The sequence below is a fragment of the Notolepis coatsorum genome (assembly GCF_963971535.1).
Source record: "Notolepis coatsorum genome assembly, chromosome: 1".
In the NCBI taxonomy this organism is placed as follows: domain Eukaryota; kingdom Metazoa; phylum Chordata; class Actinopteri; order Aulopiformes; family Paralepididae; genus Notolepis; species Notolepis coatsorum.
The window spans coordinates 33,695,287-33,715,973 of record NC_140165.1 but is presented as its reverse complement, the minus strand read 5'-3'; the positions used below and the strand labels follow the sequence as shown (position 1 = coordinate 33,715,973).

Genomic DNA, 20,687 nt, shown 5'->3' with positions numbered 1-20,687 from the left:
CTAATTGTGTGTTTTCGATATTTTATTGCCACTAGTTTGAAATAAGACATGGGAAGCTAAATATAACAAAATCTCAATATCGTCGGAAAAAAGCAAAAAGGCGATTTTGGGGGTACTGTCTCGCCTTAAATGCAGACATGAGTTAGTCAACCATTCAGTGACCGATGTCATCGCTGCTGTTAACTTGTTTGCAGCTTGCTGCTTGGTTGCTGCATGAACATAAATTACTGTATCATCCGCATACATCTGGATGTCAGACTCATTGCATACAGATGGAAGATCATTAATGTAGAGACTAAACAACAGCGGTCCCAATATAGATCCCTGGTGGACACCAAAACCACAGGGGAAGAGGATAGCTCACCATTTTCCCTTACTCTCTGAGTTCTACCTTCAAGATAAGACTTCATGTATGTGATGGTATTAGGGGAGAAGTTGTACAGAGAAAGCTTGGTGAGCAGGACACCATGATCCACAGTGTCAAAGGCTTTCTTTAGATCAAAAAATGCGTCTGCAACAACTTTCCCCTTATCATGCTTAGATCCAATATTCTCCAAGAGGAAGCAGATTGCAGTCTCCGTTGAATGTTTTGACCTAAAACCAAACTGCATGGGGTGCAATCCAACGGAGCTGGTGCTAAGGTGACTTGTCAGTTGTTCTGCTATATGTCTCTCTGCTATTTTGGAAATAACAGGTAGAATGCTAATTGGCCTATAATTAGCTACCTCAGAGGATTTACCTGCTTTGTAGATGGGGGTTATTATAGCTTCCTTCCATGCTCATGGAAAAACGTCTTCAATATAGGATCTATTATGATAGTTGATATTGGTCCAGATAAGCATTCACTAAATGTTTTTAGTAGCATAGTGTTTAGACCATACATATCCTTGGCTTTGGAGTTCTTCTCACGGAATTTATAATTGTTGTCACTTTTGTTACAGTGATTTCACACAGCTCAAAAACAGGCTGATTTTGATCCACTGGAAACATACTCAGATTAGTAGGGGAGCTCTGTTGCAGAGTCTGCACTGACTCTACAAAATAGGAATTCAAGCTTAGGAATACATGCTCATAATATCTCCTATTTGTGTGTAGGGTAAGGGTCTAGGGCAGCGGTTCTCAAACTACGGGTCGCGAAAGTTGGGTCGTGAGTAGGTGACATTGGCAAAAGAAAAATGTATGTTCGGCAACATATTTTGGCTAAATATGCCTCATTTTATAAATGTGTATTGATAACATAGTGCTGTAATAAAATTGTCTAATAAATATGCATGATCAAGTTCAACAACGTGTGCTTTTATATTCCTTGAAATTACGCGATTAAGTGTGGGGTCGCCAAAAATATTCCTAAATAAAAGGGGGTCATGATATAAAAAAGTTTGAGAACCCCTGGTCTAGGGTAATCTCAAACCCCGCCCTCTTTCCTTGATCCTACAATCACGACTGTTGCAAAGTTTGTCTGAGGGAAGTGACGGTTGTGATTGGAGGATCAAGAAAAGGGGACAGAGATGAGTCTAGTGTAATGTAATGAAAGGTCAGTCAGTGGAATGTGGTCAATAGTCTTCAAAAGTATAGTAATACAGTACAATACAGTGTGTGTGTGTGTGTGCGTGTGTGCATGTGTGTGTGTGTGTGTGTCTGTAAATCCATGTACAGTGCTCATGTGCCCACAGATCCATCAATAGTCTTCAAAAGTATAGTAATACAGTACAATACAATGTGTGTGTGTGTGTGTGTGTGTGTGTGTGTGTGTGTGTGTGTGTGTGTGTGTGTGTGTGTGTGTGTGTGTGTGTGTGTGTGTGTGTGTGTGTGTGTGTGTGTGTGTGTGTGTGTGTGTGTGTGTGTGTGTGTGTGTGTGTGTGTGTGTGTGTGTGTGTGTGTGTGTGTGTGTGTGTGTGTGTGTGTGTGTGTGTGCACAAACCTGAGTGGGACACACACAAACACATGCACAAACTGCACGCGTACATGCACAGTTTGTGCACGTGTTTGTGTGTGTCCCACTCAGGTTTGTGTTTGTGTCCCACTTGTGTTTGTGTGTGTGTCCCACTCGTGTTTGTGTGTGTGTCACATTCGTTTGTGTGTCCCACTCAAGTTTGTGTGTGTCACACTTGTGTTTGTGTGTGTCACATTTGTGTTTGTGTGTGTGTCACATTTGTGTTTGTGTGTGTGTCACATTTGTGTTTGTGTGTGTGTCACACTTGTGTTTGTGTGTGTCACACTTGTGTTTGTGTGTGTGTCACACTTGTGTATGTGTCACACTTGTGTTTGTGTGTGTCACACTTCTGTTTGTGTGTGTCACACTTGTGTTTGTGTGTGTGTCACATTTGTGTTTGTGTGTGTCACACTTGTGTTTGTGTGTGTGTCACACTTGTGTTTGTGTGTGTGTCACACTTGTGTTTGTGTGTGTCACACAATTGTGTTTGTGTGTGTGTCACACTTGTGTTTGTGTGTGTCACATTTGTGTTTGTGTGTGTCACATTTGTGTTTGTGTGTGTGTCACACTTGTGTTTGTGTGTGTCACACTTCTGTTTGTGTCACACTTGTGTTTGTGTCACACTCGTGTTTGTGTCACACTTCTGTTTGTGTCACACTTGTGTTTGTGTCACACTTGTGTTTGTGTCACACTTGTGTTTGTGTGTGTGTCCCACTTGTGTTTGTGTCACACTTGTGTTTGTGTCACACTTGTGTTTGTGTGTGCGCTCACAAACAACCAGGCTCAATAGATTGTTCTTCCAAAAGACCACTAAACCATATTTCAGGGACTATGAGTTAACAACCCAAACTTAATACATTATGCAAATTAGCAGCTTATTGAAATTGGATTGGGACATCATTTTCATTACTTCAGATGAAAATGAATCACAATAACAGATCAAGAAAAGAGGGTGTAGTTTGAGATGGGTCAGTTTGATTACACCTCTATCTGATGTTGTTCTCCTCTTTTGGTTCTTCAAGAGCCGACCCACACGCAACGTGGGATGCCGACCTTGTCCACGGAGGTCAGCAGTCCCAACCAATCAGACGAGGAGTACCTCAGCCCCCTGGAGGACATCATGGAGTCCGAGGAGATGCCAACGCCGCGGGCGGCGACACCAAACAAACAAGTCCACTTCAGAGAACCTCCCACATTTCAGGTGTGGTAGATACAACTCCCTTCCCCCCTCGCTCTTTGATTGATTGATTGATTGATTGATTGATTGATTGATTGATTGATTGATTGAAAATTGTTATTAACAGATTGCAGAATGGGTACAATACAGTACGGCTCAATACACACAATTGTTAAGGGAATGCAGAGCAGAGAAAGACTTTCGTCTTGTTTACATCAGGGTCCCCCATTTTCAATACATAATGACATTTATGACATACTCAACGTACAGATATACAGATATATATCATGACATTTTTCTCTCACCCATCTTTCCTTCCTACCATCATCCCTCCCCCCATTCATCCCCCTCTCTCTCTTTCATCTTTCCTTCCTACCATCATCCCTCCCTCCATTCCTCCCCCTCTCTCTCTTTCATCTTTCCTTCCTATCCACATCCCTACCCCCATTCCTGTCTCACCTTCCCAGATGTCATATTCCATTGACCCCCACCCTTTCCAGTTTTGTATAAAGATGTTCCCAGATCCGGTGGAGGGTCTCTCATTATGGGTGTCCTAGCTAAACACTACGTTGAGAGTCATCCAGCCTAACTCTGACTATTTGTATCACTTTGACTGAGTTAATAAACTGAATTAACCAGGTCTTTTTTGACTGAGTAATTTATTCAGCTTTGGCTATTTTCCACCACACAGGTGGGGGAGGACCTTCTGATCAGCACAAAACTGACTGCGTCCCAATCTTGGCGTTGTCCTACCAACGCTTTGATGTGTTTCTTTTGAAGGTAGCACCAAGTGACCAAGGGGTGACCGAGGGTCAAGAGGTCACCCTGTCAGCCAAAGTGAGAGGACTGCCCAAACCCATGGTCTCCTGGTAAGACGTCTCCTGAAAAGTTGTCCGCGAGTCCCTATTGTGGACATGACACGCAGTATCCGTCGTCGGGTCATCAGCGTTTATCTCTGGTCATCAGATCTTCTAGAATGTTGTGGAATTTGAAGAGGTGTTTTCTAGGGGTTTTCTAAGGCCCCACGTACCTTTTTTCAACCGCTAATTATGTCCCCAATAGAAAACGTTGTTAAGATCTGCAATAAAAATATACTGTATAAATCTTCTGTTTTATCTAATACGATAAAATATTCAGTTTGTTCACCTCATTCCAATCATTCGTATTGCAGTAAAAAAGAAAAAAATCTATATAGTATCTGCATGCAAAATATTGCAATATATTGCTGTATTGATTTTTCCTCCACCCCTATTGTTTTCCAGGAAAATCTGGAAATTTCATAAATTATTAGGTAGAGTTGTAAAAGAGAATTAAACAGAATTGAGAATAAAAGACTCTTACTTAGATGGAGAAAAGCAGGACTAAGCACATTCTTGTAAGTCATGGGAAAAGTCTGTGAATAACGTCTTGTCCAGCGGCCTGCATCTGAACCCATTGCATAAGAAACAGTTTCAGTTTATTTAAAAAGGACAGTACACGTTTATCAACATTACTGTAGATGTGCCAGTTTTAGCCAGCTGGCTAATTCGCAACTGTAGTCCTTTTGGCAAGATGTTATAAAACCATACACCTAAAACAGAAGCATTAAAAGTTCAAAGTAAAACAAGGGACAAAGGCTGCTAGCTGTGTGTGTGTGTGTGTGTGTGTGTGTGTGTGTGTGTGTGTGTGTGTGTGTGTGTGTGTGTGTGTGTGTGTGTGTGTGTGTGTGTGTGTGTGTGTGTGTGTGTGTGTCTGTGTGTCTGTGTGTCTGTGTGTGCGTGCTCTGTGAACGTCCTTCTCGCTCTGACAAGTGGCCTCTCGTGTCGATCCACCAGGACAAAGGACAAAGTGGCGCTGAAGACCGCCGGGCGCGTCACCGTGAGCACAGACACGGAGGACAGCGGCAGCGAAGTGAGGATCTCCTCGGCCCAGCGGTGCGACGCCGGGGTGTACGTCTGTAAGATCATCAACGAGTACGGGACCAAGCAGGGCGAGTGCAGATTAGAGGTCAAAGGTAGAGAACCAAGAGTTTACTGAAACCACATTCCATTCATACAAAGCTCAGATATATATACTGTATTTATATATATATATGTATATACAGTAGTTTACAGTTCCTAACGCACACCTTGATCAAATAAAAAAATGTATAATAATAATAATTCATTACATTTATATAGCGCTTTTCTAGACACTCAAAGCGCTCCCCACATTGCCTCCATTGCACACATCACACAACACAATGGCTGAACGGCTCAGGACACAGGGATTGATATCAGCCAATTAAGGGGAAGGGATGATTAGGTGGCCTTGATGTCAGAGACCTGATTGGGAATTTGGCCAGGAACGTCGGGGAACCCCCTACTCTTTGTGATAGGCATCCTGGGTTCTTTAACGACGAGATTCAGTCAGGACCTCGGTTTAGCGTCTCATCCGAAGGAAGATCAAATCAAATGTATTTGTATAGCCTGAGATCACATTGAATTGTCCCCATGGGCTGTACAAGTCAAGAAGAGACATCACAATAGATCAAGAACAAAAACCACCATGAAATCCAAATATGCGACACTACCAGACTTTCCCCAATGAAGATAAAGAACGACTCACTAAAAACTTAGCAATAGGGGAGGAAAAAAAGCACCACAGGCGGCTGTGGAGGAGAGAAACCTCAAATGTGCTGTTCAAAGGGGATCCCCCAACAGGATGTCGGTGATAATATAGTGTTGCTATGGATGATAGATGGATGGACTACTGTAGTGACTTTTCATTTGCAACTCCTTCAAGGACAGAGCTCACTTTTTTCTTTGCACACAGTTTACCAAAATCGCTCTGAATCACCCATTTCTGAACGGATTTTCATGAAATTTGGACCTGTACTACATAAGACTTCAGGCTATGGAACTGCAGTGTTTTCCAGCGTATACAAATTTTTTGGATATTATATTTTTGGATATTTCAACTACTACAGAAAAACGTGATTACAAGTACAACTCAAGTTCAGACCTATGTTACTCTAGCACTAAAAGTGATTTTTCTTTATTGTGTAAGAAACTTCAGAATGTTATCTTTCAAAAGAGACCAGGCTTGTGCATGTGCTATAAGTATAAAGATACGCTTTGCAAAAGAAAGTATGCAGTCCTCAAAAAATAAAATGGCCACTTTTCTGCCATTAATATATTTTTTGTATCATTCTTTCCAAAAGCAAAGAGGCCTAGAAGCGTGGCTAACGCTAATGGCGCGCATACCAGAGAGGCTAACTGCCTAAGAAAACAGGCACAAAGGCACTGAAAGAGGATTTCACCCATCTAATGAGCACACTAGACAAATATCCAGATGTATCCATCAGTGGACCAATTGCATGCTTTCGCAGAGGACAAGAAGCCTTCGGTCGACTCCTTCAGACATTAAGCACCTGACCCCACAGCCCAAATGGAATGATAAAATAATTATTATAAATTTTTTTGCATTCAGGGGGGTAGTCAACTATCGGCAAATGTTGGCCAATCAAAGTCAACAAATCCTTAGTCGCACCATTCATGTTTCTACACTAGAAGATGTGTTGAATCGACTCGGAATAGAATTTCCGAGCCCTTTGTCTCAGTGGTGAATAATTGATGTCCTTCTACTAGCCTCTTTCATACCGAGCCCTCAGGCCCCACCTTCATTCAATCAAAATGAGGAAATGAATAAAACAAGAATGAAATTGTAATGAAATAATAACTGTGGGAATTCTTACGTCGTCCTCAGCGGCTCAGGCCCAGGCGGCGCTCTCCATCATGAGGGAGTTGAGGGACGTGGCGGTGAGGGCGGGCGAGTCCGCCATGTTCGAGTGTCACATGACGGGGCCTCCGGACATCGACGTGGACTGGCTATCCAGCGGGAAGCTGATCCAGCCGGCGTTGCTCAACTGCAAGATGCACTTTGACGGCAAAAGGTGGGTTCACATACAGTACCACACTCTGGAATCTGGAAGGAAGGGGTTCATCACTTGGCACCGTGGTACCGGCCATCGGATAAATGATTTCCCACGGTACTGCCATGGTAGGGCTGGGCGATATGGCCAAAAATGATATCACGATAACGATATCACTCGATATCGATAATTATAATTAAGTATTAAAAAAAAGATGTTACATTTTAAATTTTAAACAACAGTTGTATGTTTATTTTGCAGCAATTCTTTGTCGTTGCCGCCATCTTTAGTGTTACATCCCCTCACACTCCAGTTATCAGGCTGCAGCTGGTTTGAAAGCTAAAGTAAACCGGCTTCTCTGCTGCCTGTGGCTCCAGGGGAGTTGAATAGTTCTGGCTCTGCTAGTTTCTTTTCTATCTTTTGGCGCTTTTTTGGTGGACAAACCACTGCACATGTGCACCGTGACATGCGACTGGAGACTACACTGTAAAAAATTTATTTATTTCACAGGAAATTCACAGATTACTTTTGTTTTTCTACTTTAAGTGTAAATGCCATAAAAATACAGTAAATTAACTTTTATCAAAATATTAACCATTAAATAAAGGTTGTAATCTGTAAATTTATTTGGTTTGACTGTAATTTGACAGTAAGTATTTGGTAACCATTTATGCCAGACATTTGCCGTTTTCGTGCAGCTTTTTTTCTTACAGTGTAGCTCTGCTAGCACACCTACTGTGTACAGACGGTTTCAAACTGTATTTTAAATTAGAAAGCAAACAAAATAAATGGACAAGAGAAAAAGAAATCTCAATTTGGTCAGTATTGTCATTTGGACAAGCAAAGCCATTACTTTAAGTTGCAGGCAAGAAAGACAAGTCTGTCCACTGTCTCTGGTTTTAAAACTGCCCTGTTGCAGGTAAAAAAAAGAAGAAAAAAAAAGATAATTTTTTATCAATTATAAAAATTTTAGTTATCGTTTTATCGCCCAGCCCTATGCCATGGTGAAAGTCATGCATCGCCATGGTACCACTTTTGCACTTAGATGATACTGTACCATGATATAATCCAATTTGAACCACGATACCGATGGTAATATCATGGTATTTACATCATCTTTTGGGTACTGACCAAAAAAAGGGGGGAAATACCATGATACCTTTTGGTAAATACCATGATACCTTTTGGTAAATACCATGATACTTTTTGGTACATACATACAAGAAATAAATTGTTTACAGTGTAGTCTCCAGTCTTCTTCCTGCTCCTTTTGTCCATGGAATGGCTATTTATGATTTTTTTAATGAAGAAACTATGATTGTATTATTCCATGTGGCAAATAAAAACTCTGAACTGAACTGAACTGAACATACAATACAATAACATTTTTCTCCTCCTGTTTTTCTGTATTTTTCTCCCATCCCAATTTAGTCGTGCCAATTCCCCCCTCCCCTTCCTGGCCGTTGCTCGCATGTGCCCCCCACTGGTCGGTCTAGGGAGGGTTGATAGATACTATCGCATGTCCCCTCCGATACATGCAGAGTCAGCCAGCCACTTCTTTTCACCTGCCAGCACGGACTCTCATTGGTGAGGTGTAACGTGTGGGAGGCTCACACTACCCTCACCATCTCCCTTCCTTGCTGTGCAGGCGCCCTGACCGACCTGTAGGAGTCGCTGTTTACAACGACCAGATTACCACCCACCGGCTTCCCTCCCGCTGACTCTGCCAATTGAGCCAGTATGACGGCCGGCCAAGCCGGAGGCAACGCTGACAGCCGGATTCGATACCAGTGTCTCTCGCGTTGGTGACGAGCGCTTAGTCCGCTGCGCCACTCAGCCGCCACCATGATACTTTTTTGTAAGGAACAATAGCTTTCGGTGGCGTCTCTCTTCCCTTCGTCATGTCGTCATGTTTCCTGTTGGCCATTTGGCCGCTGCAAGGGGTTTGACAGTTGTGTGTTTTTTCATTTGGACCTTGCAGGTGCCGTCTCCTGCTAAATTCAGTGCACGAAGACGACAGCGGAACGTACACCTGCAAGCTGAGCACTGCCAAAGGTGAACGAGACGTTCAGACAGTCGTTTAAAGTGGTTTAAAGAGAGGTGGAAAAGGGCACACTTACTATCACTTCACCGGGGATGATTCATTGCTATTGGAAGCCAGTTCCTATGAAGGCTCATGCCCTAGTAGTTTATACTTATACGTATATATTGATATTATTTTTTCAATATCTTCTTGCGTTTCACAGAACTTAACAATACAGTGTAATGATAAAATTACAAAAATATATCTACAAAAGTATAATACAGTTAAGTATTAAATACAATACTGCATATTGAATCATTCACATTTCTTTCGGTAGACAGAATCACTGGCTCCTATTGAGAGAGAGAGAGAAAAGAATCTCAGAGCATATAGATACAGGTTGAATCAATAAAAGATTTATTCTGTTATGGCCTGGGATCCTAAATGGGTCAGAGACATATTACTGCTGGTTACCCACTCGAAAGAAAAGGCAATATGTTATAATGACTCACCGGGGTCACAGGACTACATTTCCCAGGTGGGGTCCCAGGACTACATTTATCCTCCAATGTGAAATTGAGAAGGTTATGAAGCTTGGATGATAGTGGACTCAAAGTGAGGGAAACTCTCTGTACTATATCTGAATTATTTCTCTCTCCCCTTCCAGAGGAATTGATCTCCAGCGGCAAGCTCAAGGTCACGCCCTCCAAGGAGCCGCTGTTCACCCGGAAGCTAGATGTCCTGGAGGTCATCGAAGGTCGCACCGCACGCTTCGACTGCAAGGTCAGCGGGTCACCTGCTCCCCGCGTGACCTGGATGCATTTCGGTAAGAATCTGAATATTAAGCACATCATGCTATCGGACAGGTAGATAATAGCATTTGCAAATGAGTTTCTTTGTTTTGGTGTAAGAAAATAAACAAGATCAAATAAATAATAATAATAATAATAATAATAATAATAATAATAATAATAATAATAATAATAATAATAATAATAATAACTTTATTTGTATAGCACCTTTCATACAGGGGATTGCAGTTCAAAGTGCTTTACACCAGTAAGAAATAAGACATCAACTCTGTGTAAAACAAGCAGCAAGAGCAAAGCATAAAGTGGGATAACATAATGCAGATATATTAATCAAATCATATCAGACCCTCACGTTCCAATAGGCTTCTTGAATTTCTGTAATCTTACAAAACATGATAAAGGTCATAGTATGCACCCAGCGGATAGTGGGGAGTATAAATAAAAGTAAAAAAGAAGTCAAATAATAGCAAGGGTAAAATGAGCAGACATATAATCACAGTTGTTCACATTAGGATCTAACATCCCAACAGGCCACTTTGTTTATGGTTTGATTCAGTTTTAGTAGAATAGAAAAGACATGAATGATGAAATGAGCACATGAAGTGCAGACATACTATAAAATCACAGTTTTTTACAGTGCAATAAAATTGTTCTGGATTACTGTTTAACAGTTCAAAGTTGTCTTTACCTTCTGTTTGGTATCCACAGTTTAAAACCTGACAGTTTAAATAATGAAATAGAAGCAATACATCATGTCTTATCTGCTTTGTCTCGACCTGCCTTTCAGAGACACCGGTGGAGGAGGACGATGATAACGTGCGTGTCCTTCAGGACGGCGGTCGCCACTCGCTGGTCATCACCCACGTCAGCAGTGACACGGAGGGCTTCTACACCGCCGTCGCTGAGAACACTCACGGGAAGTCTGACTGCGCGGCGGAGCTCTACATGCAGGAACCACGGACCGCCATCTCTTCTCACATGTATGGAAACACTGTCTTGCTTTTACAGCACTTAAACAGTTGGAAGGATGAGAGTGAGACGGAGAGGCAGAGACACAAGAGATAAGGTTCTTTGTTGAGACAGTTGGAAGGATGAGAGGGAGACGGAGAGGCAGAGACACAGGAGAGAAGGTTCTTTATTGAGACAGTAGGAAGGATGAGATGGAGACAGAGTAGGGGAGACACAGGAGAGAAGGTTCTTTATTGAGACAGTAGGAAGGATGAGAGGGAGACAGAGTAGCGGAGACACAGGACAGACTGTTCTTTATTGAGACAGTAGGAAGGATAAGAGGGAGACAGAGTAGTGGAGACACAGGAGAGAAGGTTCTTTATTGAGACAGTAGGAAGGATGAGAGGGAGACAGAGTAGGGGAGACACAGGAGAGAAGGTTTTTTATTGAGACAGTAGGAAGGATGAGAGGGAGACAGAGTAGCAGAGACACAGGAGAGACGGTTCTTTATTGAGACAGTAGGAAGGATGAGAGGGAGAGGGAGAGACACAGGAGAGAAGGTTCTTTATTGAGACAGTAGGAAGGATGAGAGGGAGACAGAGTAGGGGAGACACAGGAGAAAAGGTTCTTTATTGAGACAGTAGGAAGGATGAGAGGGAGACGGAGTAGTGGAGACACAGGAGAAAAGGTTCTTTATTGAGACAGTAGGAAGGATGAGAGGGAGACGGAGTAGTGGAGACACAGGAGAGAAGGTTCTTTATTGAGACAGTAGGAAGGCTGAGAGGGAGACAGAGTAGCGGAGACACAGGAGAGACGGTTCTGAAGGTTCTTTGATCCCAGGCCAGCAGGGCTACATGTGGTTTCAGAAGCATGGGTCTTAACCACTAACACCAACTCTGGGCACATTCTGTTTATAATACAATAACCCCCCCCCCCCCTTTCTCAGATTCTAACTTCCACTACCTCCTCCCTGTCAGGGCTAAGTTGGAGAAGATGCCGTCCATCCCAGAGGAGCCGGAGGTCCTGGAGAGCGACGTGGAGAAGAGGACCATGCCAGACTTCGCTAAGCCCCTGGCTGACGTGGAGGTGATCGAGGGGAGGGAGGCGGTGTTGAACTGCAAGGTGACGGGCCTGCCCTACCCAACCATCGCCTGGTACCACAACGGCAAGCACATCGACAGCACTGAGGAGAGGAAGATGACCCAGTGTAAGGCACTAAAAGCAAACAGACTTGTAATACAATTACATTTTATTGAGCCAAGAATTGATTGACCCCAAGACTTACGACCCTTCAGATCAACGACAAGGTTATTTAAAGGTATAATTCCGATTTATTTTTGGAGAATCCCTTCTCACTCTGCGTCTCCGTCCATCCAGACAGGGACGTCCACAGCCTGGTCATACGGAGTGCGTGTCATGCCCACGGTGGCGTCTACAAGAGCGTCATCGCCAACAAAACCGGCAAGGCGGCCTGCTACGCACACCTCTATGTCACAGGTACAGGTTCTGCATGCTTAAAGTCAGCCGTCGGGTATCTACCTGAGCTCTTCCAATAATACAACAGTCCATGAAATATATATACATTCAGAGGTCAAGTAAAAGGATTAGATAAACTATAATCTACCAGTCGATGATGATCACAGTTACAGCAATAATCACCAATATAAGAATAGTATTACATCATTTTATTTCCTCAAAAGTAAAATAAAAAAATAAAATATGTTAAATAAATACAATAACATTATTTTGTGTGTATGTGTGTTTTTTGTAACAGACATAGTTCCTGACCCCCCCGATGGTCCCCCAGTGGTAGAGGCCGTTACTGGGAAGACTCTAACGCTTAGCTGGAAGAGACCAAAGAGACATGACCCCTCTTACGGTAGGGGAACAGTAGATTGGATCTTGATATTTCTTTGATTCACATTTCAGTTTCTGGTTCATGAGTTATGAGTCCAGGATTAACCTGAACCTGAAGTATGCTATTAATCTAAACGGCTCAGATAAAAAACGCTAACTAACTACTCACTATTTTTCAGGAATGATATGATGAGGATGAGTCAGTGACATCACAATGTTAGGCTAGATGATACAGCAGGTTGTTAGCTAGATGATACAAAAGGTTATTAGCTAGATGATACAACAGGTTGCTACGGTAGATGGGACACCAGGTTGTTAGCTAGATGGGACACCAGGTTGTTAGTTAGATGGGATAACAGGTTGTTAGCTAGATGGGATAACAGGTTGTTAGCTAGATGGGATAACAGGTTGTTAGCTAGATGGGACAGCAGGTTGTTAGCTAGATGGGATAACAGGTTGTTAGCTAGATGGGATAACAGGTTGTTAGCTAGATGGGATAACAGGTTGTTAGTTAGATGGGACAGCAGGTTGTTAGCTAGATGGGATAACAGGTTGTTAGCTAGATGGGATAACAGGTTGTTAGCTAGATGGGACAGCAGGTTGTTAGCTAGATGGGATAACAGGTTGTTAGCTAGATGGGATAACAGGTTGTTAGCTAGATGGGATAACAGGTTGTTAGTTAGATGGGACAGCAGGTTGTTAGCTAGATGGGACAGCAGGTTGTTAGCTAGATGGGACAGCAGGTTGTTAGCTAGATGGGACAGCAGGTTGTTAGCTAGATGGGACAGCAGGTTGTTAGTTAGATGGGACAGCAGGTTGTTAGCTAGATGGGACAGCAGGTTGTTAGTTAGATGGGACAGCAGGTTGTTAGCTAGATGGGACATCAGGTTGTTAGTTAGATGGGACAGCAGGTTGTTAGCTAGATGGGACAGCAGGTTGTTAGCTAGATGGGACAGCAGGTTGTTAGCTAGATGGGACAGCAGGTTGTTAGCTAGATGGGACATCAGGTTGTTAGCTAGATGGGACAGCAGGTTGTTAGCTAGATGGGATAACAGGTTGTTAGCTAGATGGGACAGCAGGTTGTTAGCTAGATGGGACAGCAGGTTGTTAGCTAGATGGGATAACAGGTTGTTAGCTAGATGGGACAGCAGGTTGTTAGCTAGATGGGACGCTTATTGCTTAATAACAGCGGAGCAGTGCTGCCGTTGCTTCCGCGTTTTCCCTGATTGGCTGCGACACGCCCCGTGGCAGGCGCGGCAACCGCAGAGCGGAGCGGCAGAGCTTGCGGCATTATGTAACCGCCCTAATCCGCCATGATTTTCATTCGGCGCTCAGCTCACCTGGCAACGCAGCGGTCCTGCGGTCCTGCGGTCCGTTGTTGACAAGTTCGAATCCCATCAAATTCTTTTTTTTAACGTGATTTTTTTTTTTTACATGTATTCTTTCGCCGGTTAAGGTTAGGCAAGTTTAGGCGCTGTTAAGGAGCTGGTTAAGGTTAGAGTTTGTCTTAGAGAATGGCAATATTCTTTCTATGGTTAAGGTTAAGGTTAGGCATGGTTAAGGTTAAGGTTAGGCATTGTTTCGGAGTTGGTTAAGGTTAGAACGGTTAAGTTTAGGCGCTGTTAAGGAGCTGGTTAAGGTTAGAGTTTGTCTTAGAGAATGGCAATATTCTTTCTATGGTTAAGGTTAAGGTTAGGCATGGTTAAGGTTAAGGTTAGGCATTGTTTCGGAGTTGGTTAAGGTTAGAACGGTTAAGTTTAGGCGCTGTTAAGGAGCTTAGAGAATGGCAATAGACAGCCTATTTCCGCACTGCCGCTCTCCCGCGTTGCCGCGGTCACATGGTCAAATTGTCACATTCTTGCACTGCTCCGCTGTTAAAAAGTAACACGCAGATGGGACAGCAGGTTGTTAGCTAGATGGGACAGCAGGTTGTTAGCTAGATGGGATAACAGGTTGTTAGATAGATGGGACAGCAGGTTGTTAGCTAGATGAGATAACAGGTTGTTAGCTAGATGGGACAGCAGGTTGTTAGCTAGATGGGACAGCAGGTTGTTAGCTAGATGGGACTACAGATGGGACACAAACTTGACAGCATCTTAAACGGTGTGCTTGCAGACAGCAGCTCTTTGCTGTATGCAGTCCAGCAGCAAGCTCTGGGCTCGATCCAGTGGACCGTCATAGCATCCAGTCTGAGGGAGACCACCTACACGGTCACCTCCTTGTCCAAGGGTGTACGCTATGCCTTCAGGGTCCTAACGTCCACCGGCAAGACCTCCAGCAGACCGTCGCCCCCCACGGACCTGGTCCAGCTCGTAGATAAAGGTACCAAGGCTGCAAAGTCAAGTCAATAATAGTACAAAATAAACATAATGTGTTGAGGAAAAATAACACAACATTGTTCCCTTGTTGATTACACTATGATGCATTGACAAGACCAGAATCATAACATTTCAGTCTACCACTGATTTTGCCCCAGAATATGTTAAAGGAACAGTTCACTTTGTTCAAGAATTTGTCACAAACTTGGGAGTCATTTCAGTCTGATACGATATTGGAAGCAGACATTTTTATCACTATGAATTGAAAATGGGGGACCCTGATGTAAACAAGACAAACATCTTTCTCTGGTCTGCATCCCCTTAACAATTGTGTGTATTGAGCCGTACTATATTGTACCCATTCTGCAATCTGTTAAATAAAGTTTTCATTCATTCATTCATTCATTCATTCATTCATTCATTCATTCATTCATTCATTCATTCATTCATTCATTCATTCATCACTTGTTAGCAATGCTGGTAGAAGTGAATTGGGTCACGGGGCGCCCCAGTGGCACACCACATAAATACGCTTGCAGCGTAATCGCAACGTCCTGGGTTTGAATCCGGCCCAGGACGTTGCGATTACGCTGCAAGCGTATTTACGTGGTGTGCCACTGGGGCGCCCCGCGACCCAATTCACCTCTACCAGCATGTGTTGCATGTGTCCTCCCCATCTCTCTCCCAATTTCTCTCTGTCCTGTCAATAAAAGCACTTAAAAATGCCCTAGAAATATATTTAAAAAAAAATAAAATAAAAAGTGAATTGGGTCTGTTAGCATGTCTCTAGTAAAAATAAACAAATAAATAAATTAGTCTATAAACAAATACAATTTCTACTTTCAATATCTAAAATAAATACAGAAAACCCTGGTGCTTTTTGGATAGATTGAACTAACTCCCGATTTGTGACAAATCAGATTATTATTATATTATAACTATTATTTCTGGGAACTGTTGGGGCTGTTTGTCTCCACCCTCTAGCAGCCACAGGCTTCCCTCCTAGGAGGCTGAGGTTTGGCACGGAGGTCAAGTGTGTGTGTGAATGGACGTGTACGCAGTCACAGCTATTGCTGATTCACACTTGTTTTGCACATGATCTCACACACATTCGCTTAGTTTGACAGATATCAAGAGGAATGTTTTTGAGTACGTCATCGGAAGACAGTGAATCCTTGTGTTGTGTCAATATCTCAATGAAATGATGTAGATGAAAAGATAGTAATAGGAATATGTAATTAACACACAGGAATCAGATGACATATTCAAACACATACAATATATATATTATTATAATTGTATTTGATTATTATTATTATTTATTGTGAAGTGCCCATTTAAGTAATGTTTTGGCCTTTGACCCCTATAGGCCCTTTCTTGAGGAAAGCACCAGTCATGGTGGACAGACCAGACGTTGTGTATGTGATTGAGAACCAGCCAGTGAGCATTACTATTACCTTGAATCACGTCCACGCAGTCGTCACCTGGAAAAGGTTGGTTCCATCTACTGTATCAATGAAAACAAATATATTTGAATGTGCCTGATGATGCTTATATAGCCAAAAAATTATTGCTGCGACGAGCAGCTCTATATTGCCACTCTGTTGGTCGGCTGGCCGGTTGGCTGGTCGACAAAGGTTTCTCCACTCTGGCCACAGGTGTCGTCCTAGGAGACTGAAATTTGGCATGGAGGTCAAGTGTATGTGTGTGGGTGTAAAGGTGTGTGTTCATGCCAATAGACCACCGCAACACTTCTGGTATTCTGAAATCATGGGAGAGAGAGCGGGGGGAGAAAATTAATGAATGTGGATGAGAGCCTCGACATTAAGTGGTAGTAGCTACGGCTGTTGGGGTGCTGGAGACATGATCCAATAGACTTTTATACGCCTGAGTCTGCTGAACACGGAGCGACCAATTCCAAGTCGATTGGCACTTTCTCGGCCGAGCTATAGTCACTTTTCCGCACCTACTCCAGAACTCTGCATGCCCAGATTGCCCACGGAGTCTCACTGGATTGTCCAGAGATCTAGGTTTATCAATCTGCACATGCGTAGTTCGGGAGCAGGTGCGAAAAAGTGACTATAGCTCGGCAGAGAAAGTGGGTTGACTTGGGATTGGTCTCTCCGTGTTCAGGAGACTCATGCGTATAAAAGTATATTGGATCATGTCTCCAGCACCCCCACAGCCGTAGCTGCAACCACTTAATGTCAAGGCTCTCATCCACATTCATTAATTTTCTCCCCCCACTCTCTCCTCCATGAGCTCAATGTAACGCGGAAGTGCAGTGGTCTATTGGCTAAAAGGGGGCATGATGACAATGGGTGTGGCCTATCGCAAGAAGGTTGCACTCGCAGCTATTGCAAATTTGCGCTTGTTGCACCTAAAGACGGGTCAGAGCATCGATGTGTACGGGAACACGTCCGCCCGGCACGTTCTTCTACCTCTGTGGTTTGAACGTACACCTGCAAAGGGCTTTAAGGGTTTCATAGTCGTCTGAAGAGAGATTGCAGACGGTCGTACCGTGCCACGTCTCTAATCCACTCTTTGGTTCCTGCGTGGCCCCAGGAGAGGGGTGGCGCTGGTCAACAGACCCGGCATGTACGAGATGAGCATGCCCGACGACGACCAGCACACCCTGAGGCTCCTGCGCGTCAGGAACACCGACGTGGGTCACATGACGGTGATGGCCAACAACCAGTTCGGCGCTGACCTCTGCACCCTGCTGCTGGCCATGGCAGGTCAGTTCGAGGTCAAGACGAAGACTCTTAAAGGGGGGGGGGGGGGGGGGGGGTGCTTTGCTGAAGAACAACGTTGATTTATTTTCGCACATAATCTCATACATATCCCAAGGCTCTAAACCACACATTCATTTAGTTTGACAGTTATTGAGAGTTAATGAGTTTGAAGATCCCCTCCCGTGATGTCATCAGAGGACACTGAATCATTGTGTTGTGTTAATTACAGCTCAATGAAACGATGTAGATGAAAACATAGAGATAAGGATCGCAATAGGGATTGCTATTTTTGCCTCTGCATCATTTTGTTTAGCTGTAATGAACACAACACAAGGATTCTCCTCCGATGACATCACATTCAAACTCACGAGCTCTCAATAACTCTCAAACTAAAGTAGAGTAACTAGAGATTATGTGCAAAATAAATCAGCATTGTTTTTGCGGTGAAGTGACCCTTTAAGGCCTCTTTTGCCGTTTTGATTGTTCACTCTGCATGGGCTGTTTCACGCCACTGGTAGTGCCATCTTAGAACACGCTCATATCCTCTGAGGGGTCATTTATGCTTTACCCAGGTACCCACAGTTGTTCTCAAACGCATGGACTAGATTTAAAGGAACACGCCAACATTTTGGGAAATTAGCTTACCATCTTCTCTTACTTAGGCTACCCGTCACTGTCCGTTTCCATTCATTGTGCTAAGCTAGGCTAACATGCAGCCAGATAGCTTTCTACTGAACGCACAGAGAGGAAACTGGTATCTATCTTCTTGTCTCTCTCTGGAGAAGACGATAAGCTAATTTCCCCAAATGTTGGCGTGTTCCTTTAAGAGCAGTTGTACAGATATACTGAAACCAACAACACAAGATAACCTTACTATACTGTAGTCAGATGACACTGATGATATGAGATCAGGAGAGCCCATTTGTATTGATTTGATACACATTTTAGTCATGTGTTTTTCAGATCTAAGTTACCAGTTACTGTATTGTATTGCATTGTATTGTATAATCCATGATCATTGACTGCGGGGTAGGGAAAAGATTTTAAATGAAGAAATCAATTCACAAATTCCCCCAAATGCTTTTTTGGTTTCATCTTGCTCATGACCTTTAGGTTTAGGTTTAGGTTTAGGTTTACTTTATTTGATCAAGGGGGACAGTGTACATTAATAAAACATTTTACAAATGTAAATGCACCCAATTTTAGCCAAAAGGCTCATTTCCATTGGCAGTCCCCCTGCCAGAAGGTACAGGCTAAAATCCTGTGTGAAAAAAGGGTTAGCAATAAAATCAGAATAAAATCAAGATAAGTAACATTAGAATAAAAACAAAAGCACATAGACATACGATAGGGATACAGGTCACAATACGGTCATGGACACAAGGACAGAGCACATCATGACATATTAAGAGACCCAGACATAGACAGACGCACCATATCCACACACACACATACACACACAGACACCTCAGTGTTGACAGTTCTGGTTTTCAATGAGCCATTCCCTAACCTTGCACTTGAATGAATGATATGATGTGGACATTCTAATTGTTTGAGGAATTGAGTTCCATTGGTGGGATGCTCTGTATGAAAAGACGGCCTGGCCAAATACACTTTTTTTTAAAGGGATTGTACACAGTCCCCCCTTGCCGCACCTCTAGTGTTCCTGGCAGACTTGAGGTTGATGAAACCGGACAAAGGAGGAGGAGCCAATCCACACTTTATTTTTAAAACTAGACAGATGTTTTAGAACTACACACATTCTAGTCGGCAATCTAGAAGCCTCCCGCCTCTGGTAGCAGTGTTTTCACGTAGCAGTGTGGACTCGGCTCACAGGTTTGTCTCTCCTCATGCCCCATCAGTGCCGCCCAAGTTTGAGTCCATCATGGAGGACCTGGACGTGGACGTCGGAGAGACCTCTCGTTTAGCTGTTGTTGTTGAGGGGAAACCAGACCCAGACATACTCTGGTTTAAGGTATGAGAGAATGGATAAATATAACAAATAAATGCATGAATAAATACAAAAATAAATAGATGGATAAAAAAAAATGCATTCAAGTCCCTACATTTGATAATTGATGGCTGCTTCTTGTTAACAAATCTTGACCTTAAAAGTACAATATCTCTACAAAAAGGCAGATATAGGTGCTTTTCAAATGGAATCCTTTCTCATTAATAAATGTAGTGATATATATACTGATTGGTTGATTCCAGGACGCCGCCCTCCTATCAGAGAGCAGCCAGTTCACGTTTGTGTACGACGACGCGGAGTGCTCCCTCGTGGTCCTCAACGCCCGCGCGGAGGACTCTGGCGTGTACACCTGCACCGCCAAGAACGTGGCGGGGGCCGTGACCTGCAAGGCCGAACTCACCGTCCACACAGGTGAGACAACATGCTGGATTATTATACATAATAGGGCTGGGAGGTGTTCCAAATATTAAGGTACACCATCATGGATCCATGCAAAAGTATGGATTCGTACTATACCATCGTCCATGACATAAATATATTGTAATTTTTTTCTATAATAATAAATAAAATAATAATAATAATACATTTAAATAATTATATATATATATTAGGGCTGACCCCTATTAGTCGATTAGTCGACTAATCGGTCGAAAGGAGCCGTAGTCGACTGCCAACCTCTTAGTCGAAAAAAATAAAAATAAAGAAATTCTTTATAAAAAGATATATTAAAAAGAAAATTATCATTCTTTCCAAAAGAAAAGAGGCATAGAAGCGTGGCTAACGCTAATGGCATGCATACCAGAGGCTAACTGCCTACAAAAACAGGCACAGAGGCACTGAAAGAGGATTTCACCCATCTAATGAACACACTAGACTCACTAGACAAAAGATGTATCCATCAGTGGACCAATTGTATGCTTTTGCAGAGGACAAGAAGCCTTCAGTCGACTCCTTCAGACATTAAGCCCAAATGGAATGATAAAAAATTAAAATAAATAAATTATATATATATATATATTT

The 20,687-nt window shown here is 43.0% G+C and overlaps 1 protein-coding gene across 1 annotated transcript in view; it reads left to right on the top strand.

The window, feature by feature from the left end:
- spega (striated muscle enriched protein kinase a) overlaps nt 1-20,687 on the top strand; it is a gene marked incomplete at both ends in the record, with an annotated part of 138,476 nt that overhangs the window by 86,719 nt on the left and 31,070 nt on the right. The window contains 15 exons of the mRNA XM_084315971.1: nt 2,956-3,134; nt 3,891-3,979; nt 4,925-5,103; nt 6,837-7,023; nt 8,984-9,057; nt 9,693-9,851; nt 10,625-10,817; nt 11,763-11,992; nt 12,163-12,282; nt 12,560-12,664; nt 14,758-14,964; nt 16,330-16,453; nt 17,526-17,698; nt 19,558-19,670; nt 19,910-20,078. Of these exons, the coding sequence (XP_084172097.1) occupies nt 2,956-3,134; nt 3,891-3,979; nt 4,925-5,103; nt 6,837-7,023; nt 8,984-9,057; nt 9,693-9,851; nt 10,625-10,817; nt 11,763-11,992; nt 12,163-12,282; nt 12,560-12,664; nt 14,758-14,964; nt 16,330-16,453; nt 17,526-17,698; nt 19,558-19,670; nt 19,910-20,078 (2,301 nt within the window). The remainder of the gene's footprint in view (nt 1-2,955; nt 3,135-3,890; nt 3,980-4,924; nt 5,104-6,836; nt 7,024-8,983; nt 9,058-9,692; nt 9,852-10,624; nt 10,818-11,762; nt 11,993-12,162; nt 12,283-12,559; nt 12,665-14,757; nt 14,965-16,329; nt 16,454-17,525; nt 17,699-19,557; nt 19,671-19,909; nt 20,079-20,687) is intronic.